This window comes from Gymnoscopelus microlampas, assembly GCF_963454915.1.
Source record: "Gymnoscopelus microlampas genome assembly, chromosome: 24".
NCBI classification, from domain to species: domain Eukaryota; kingdom Metazoa; phylum Chordata; class Actinopteri; order Myctophiformes; family Myctophidae; genus Gymnoscopelus; species Gymnoscopelus microlampas.
The window spans coordinates 3,564,047-3,566,393 of NC_139961.1; the positions used below are offsets into that span (position 1 = coordinate 3,564,047).

The 2,347-nt window shown below is 45.2% G+C and overlaps 1 protein-coding gene across 1 annotated transcript in view; it reads right to left on the bottom strand.

Annotated features, from left to right (window-relative positions):
* LOC311041057 (kinesin heavy chain-like) overlaps window positions 1–2,347 on the bottom strand; it is a gene marked incomplete at both ends in the record, with an annotated part of 32,912 nt that overhangs the window by 6,626 nt on the left and 23,939 nt on the right. Inside the window, one exon of the mRNA XM_084051495.1 lies at window positions 2,094–2,273. Coding sequence (XP_083907621.1) covers window positions 2,094–2,273 — 180 coding nt within the window. The remainder of the gene's footprint in view (window positions 1–2,093; window positions 2,274–2,347) is intronic.

Consider the following 2,347-nt stretch of genomic DNA (forward strand, 5'->3'; position numbering starts at 1 on the left):
AGACAGACAGACAGGCAGGCAGGCAGACAGACAGACAGACAGACAGGCAGGCAGACAGACAGACAGACAGACAGACTTGTCACATTCCGTACTGATAAATATTCAAACGATGGAGCCAATAGATAATGGGGGCGGGGTGAATTTCATGGATGAAAACACATTTCCAAAGACACAAAGTCCTTAGTCTCGCGTAGCCAGACAACTATTCCACAATCTCTGAATGCTATATAGAGTCTGGAACTACAACTCCCAAAATCTGAGAGAGGAAGCTGGCACTTCCGTTCACGAAAATATATTTTAAAATATATTTACATTTTATTATTTTATTTCCATTTCTGCTAAGCAGCAAGCTATATATACTTAGCTGATTTGTATTTATATTAGGATACATTTGCGCGACTGTAAAGTCTAAACAGAAATGGAGAGGAGGCTTCACATCCGCTTTATATCTTAATCATGATCAGAGCTTCCGAGTCCCAGACTGTATGACTGGAAACAAAAAAAAATTGTGGGAGGTCAACAGTCTGGCCACACGAGACTACAAAGTCCTGTAAAGAAAATGACAACACAGGTCTATCTGCTGCCTCTCCCCGTTACCTAGGCCAGTGCCTCTCAAAGAGGGTTCTGGGAACCCCAAGGGGTCTTTGAGGGGGGTCCAGGGGGTTCACAGCGAAATGAGGAAGAGTGTAAACACTTACGGGAACACTTCACCCATTTTCAAACTATGTTCATATAATTAAGCAATATTACACGAGAGGGTGTGCTTTACCGTCATTATTGGCACGCCAGTGATGCGGTCAGGAACGAGGCGCAGCCGAGTTCCGCCAGCATCACTGAAGTGCCAATAATGTAAGGTAAAGCACACCCTCGAGTGTAATATTGCGATTATACAACAGTTACCAACAAAACACATCCAAATGTATTCATATTGTGGGGTAATTAATAATAAAAATGTTTCGCTATTGTCCGTTTCCCTGTAAAGAGAAGAGTTTTTGACTGAGAGACATTAAATAGTCCCTGTAGCAGCGCTTTGAGTTTGAGGCACCGTCTCATCAACACTGCTGAGCTATCAATTCTTGCGCAGTGGAATGAATTCCAGTAGGCTATATGCTCCGTCGTACGACCGTGTCACGTGGCCAAAATAACTGATCTACAAGCTGACAACGCGTCGCGATGGCGACGCGTTGTGAACTTGTAGATCGGCTATTTTCGATAAAGTATAACATACACTGGACTGTTAACGAAATGGGAGTAATTTTACTTTACACAGGAGGATATTTATAACCTTCTAACCATTGATCAACCGTAAGTCCACCAAATAAGTCAAAATTAACAACATAGTCCATTTTGCATAGCTGTTTGTTCTCCGGTGGCGACGGTGGGTCTGTTTTCCTACCGTGGGACAGCGTGACTTCACAGCACAGCTGTGCCATATATGGTCTAATCAGGTGCGGTCGGACTGCAGTGCGGAGTGATTTATTAATGGTAAATGGTAAATGGTGCATTTATATAGCGCTTCTATCCGAAGCGCTTTACATTGATTGTGCCATTAACCCATTCACACACACATTCATACACCGATGGCGGAGGAAACCATGCAAGGCACCAACCTGCTCATCGGGAGCAATTAGGGGTTCAGCGCCTTGCTCAAGGACACTTCGACACAAACTCTAGGGGAGTGCCCCAGCCCGGGATCGAACTGGGAACCTTGCGGTTTTCCAGTTCACTCTACCCGGCCACTCTACCCCTTAGCCACATAATTATAATTATAATATATTTACATACAATGTAAATATATTTTATTAATATATTTTATTAATGTGATTAGGCCCGTGCTATGATGCTGGTTTGAAGCACGGCTAGATAGCTATTTCAGCCAATCAGATTGCTTGGTCGGAACTACCTGTTGTATAATTGGTCTTCACTAATGCTCATCATAAGATGCTACCATTTCTGTCTGCTTGGTCTGTTTCAACCAAATCCATTTGGTTCCATTTGTACACTCTCAAAGTTACAGACCCGTAAGGGTCCATTTGGACCTCTGGGGGTCCCCGAACCGTATGTTGACAACCACTGCTCTAGGAGGCGGTTACCTGGGCGATGAGCAGCTGGCAGGAGGCCAGCTCCTTGTCATTGGCCTGTATCTTGCTGTGGGCGTCGGCCTGGGTGCTCTCCAGCTGTTTGCTGCGTTTGACCAGATGTTTGACCTCCGACTTCATCTTGCTGAGGTAGAGACGAGCCAACGTGAACTCCTCCTCCATGGCTGACCCGCTCCCTCTGCCCTCCCCCCACTGAGAGAGAGAGAGAGACAGAGAGAGAGAGACAGAGAGAGAGAGAGAGAGAGAGA